At 50.9% G+C, this 2073-nt stretch overlaps 1 protein-coding gene across 1 annotated transcript; it reads right to left on the bottom strand.

Moving 5' to 3' along the window:
• Nucleotides 1–722: 722 nt before the first annotated feature.
• On the bottom strand, nucleotides 723–1832 carry PHACADRAFT_202823 (uncharacterized protein; the record flags this gene model as incomplete). Its single annotated transcript, XM_007402954.1, has 2 exons — nucleotides 723–953; nucleotides 1623–1832. The coding sequence occupies 2 exons, from the start codon at nucleotides 1830–1832 to the stop codon at nucleotides 723–725; spliced, it is 441 nt and encodes a 146-aa protein (XP_007403016.1).
• Between the last annotated feature and the right edge of the window lie 241 nt (nucleotides 1833–2073).

Raw genomic sequence — 2073 nt, 5'->3', positions numbered from 1 at the left:
CCTGAAATGCACCACAAAGTCTCCTGAAACATGAACTCTTTGCCATACTGAAATGTAGCCATATTGAGTCATTTCAGGTTCATTTCAGGCCACACAAAATTTATCATTTTCCTGCACTGCAAATGGCTACAAAAGTGGTAGCAAATCTATCATTTTGAAACACCAGAAAGCCCTGGTTAAGTCTTCAAAAATGAAACAGTTTTGATGGCTTGACCAGGACATTTCAGGTGATCTGAAATTAGCTCATGCCCATAGTGTTATGTCCCTTGACTGAGTACCTGTGCGCAAACTTGACTACAACTTCGGTCGTGGTACCAGCGCCTAAGTCAGCAAGCGCTGTGAACACTGCTTTGGAAGGTTCACCGTGCGCCAGGCGGCCGGTGTACTTGAGCATCACTTCTAACGTAATAGTTGTCAAGTTCCTTAAGAGCTGTCGTCAGCACGCAAGCATTGAGGTGGATCGCTTCGCTGAGCGGCGATTTCATCGACCCCCACTTAGCGAGAGGAACGATGGAGATGTAGCCAGGTGTAAGCTGCTGCGAGATGACCTGGTCTGCAAACACTGCGCCGCCTACCATCATTTTGGGGCCGGCCATCCCGACCAGGAAGCAAGGACGAGGAGAAATTTGGCGTACCGCGCGGGCCTACAGAGAAAAGTGTACAGGTGAGCTGCATGGGCCATAGGATTCACAGGGGACTGACCTGGTCTGAGCAATAGATCGCTACAGGTATTCGGCTCGTGCAATGGGGTCGTTGCTGCCAATCTCGTTATCAATTTTGGGAATGCCCAGTACAGGCATGAATGTCTGGCCGTGGGGCGGTGCGGCGGGGGGGACTGCGCCGTCAGGACTGATAGTTTCCGCCGGCGTAAGTGTAAGGTGGGTGTTGTTGAGAATCCGCGGGTGTACAGCTTGCACCATGGCGCCCATCGCCATCTTGCGCTCGGATTTGATCTGCAATATTCTGAACAGTTGACGATGTAGTCCCGAGCCCAATGGATTTCCTCGGTGGAGGGCAGACATGTATATTCCATCATACGCGGGAAGGTGGCGAACGCCGGGTGATAAACTGAAACTGGGGCCCAGATAACTCTAGTGGTCAGAAGTTGTAGATACAATCCGGTCTAATAGAGCTCTGAGTGTTTAGCAGTTCCTGAACGCAGGTGCCCATTGATGGCGACTTGCGTTTCTGGGCTGCAGAAGGGATATCCTCACGGTCTACATAGGTGCGTTAAAAAAAAGGCCGTCACTCCGAGAGGGACGGCATTGCCGACCTATGCAATGTGCTGCCGGGAGCCCTTCCAGCACGAGCCTGTAGTGCTCTTAGATAATTGCGACCGTAAACGTTCTAGGCAATTTCATGTCAGTGTGAACGAAGAAACAGAGAATACATACCAAGAATAACTGCGAGACTGTCGCGCTGCCTGACCTCCTCATACTTGTTCGATTCAGCTAGTCTGGTGCATGAAGCATTAAGGTATTCATCACTGATAGTCTTGGTAAATGCTCTGTCGATTGCATTCTCCGACGGAGTGCGACGCAAGCAAGGCCACTCGGGTAGCTAGAAGCCGGAAATGTAAGATGAATGATACAGCATACAGCGATATCTCCCAAGGGTTATACCTCATGAAACGGGATGTTAAAGTCGTCTTCATCTTTCCCGGGTAGGGGCCCGCTTTTATACATGAGCTCAGGGTCGGCGAAATCGTCTTCAACGATTCGATAGATGTTCCGCCTCGAGTCGACTTTGGGTTCAAGACAGCCCAGGTGGCTGTAGCTGTGGGTAGAGGGATCTGTGTAAATGACTACCCAAGTGACTGCGAAGATGGCCATGGTGTTCGTTCGCGGACATGACAGTTCGAGCTCGTCGAGCCACCCGAATTGGCATGTTTATCTCTGTTTGCTAATTTTCGAATTGCATCCACTTCCTCATCGCTCTGCTGGTCACTTTTGAACTTCTCACCTTCATCCTCATCATCCTTGTCAAACTCCTGCTGCGCCTCCCTCAGGGCCCTTTCCATCCTCGCCTCCAGGTTCTCCCTCGAAAGCGACGCGGGCTCGTTGTTGTTCTCCT

This window comes from Phanerochaete carnosa, assembly GCF_000300595.1.
Source record: "Phanerochaete carnosa HHB-10118-sp unplaced genomic scaffold PHACAscaffold_594, whole genome shotgun sequence".
NCBI classification, from domain to species: Eukaryota; Fungi; Basidiomycota; class Agaricomycetes; order Polyporales; family Phanerochaetaceae; genus Phanerochaete; species Phanerochaete carnosa.
This window is presented reverse-complemented; position numbering and strand designations above follow the sequence as displayed.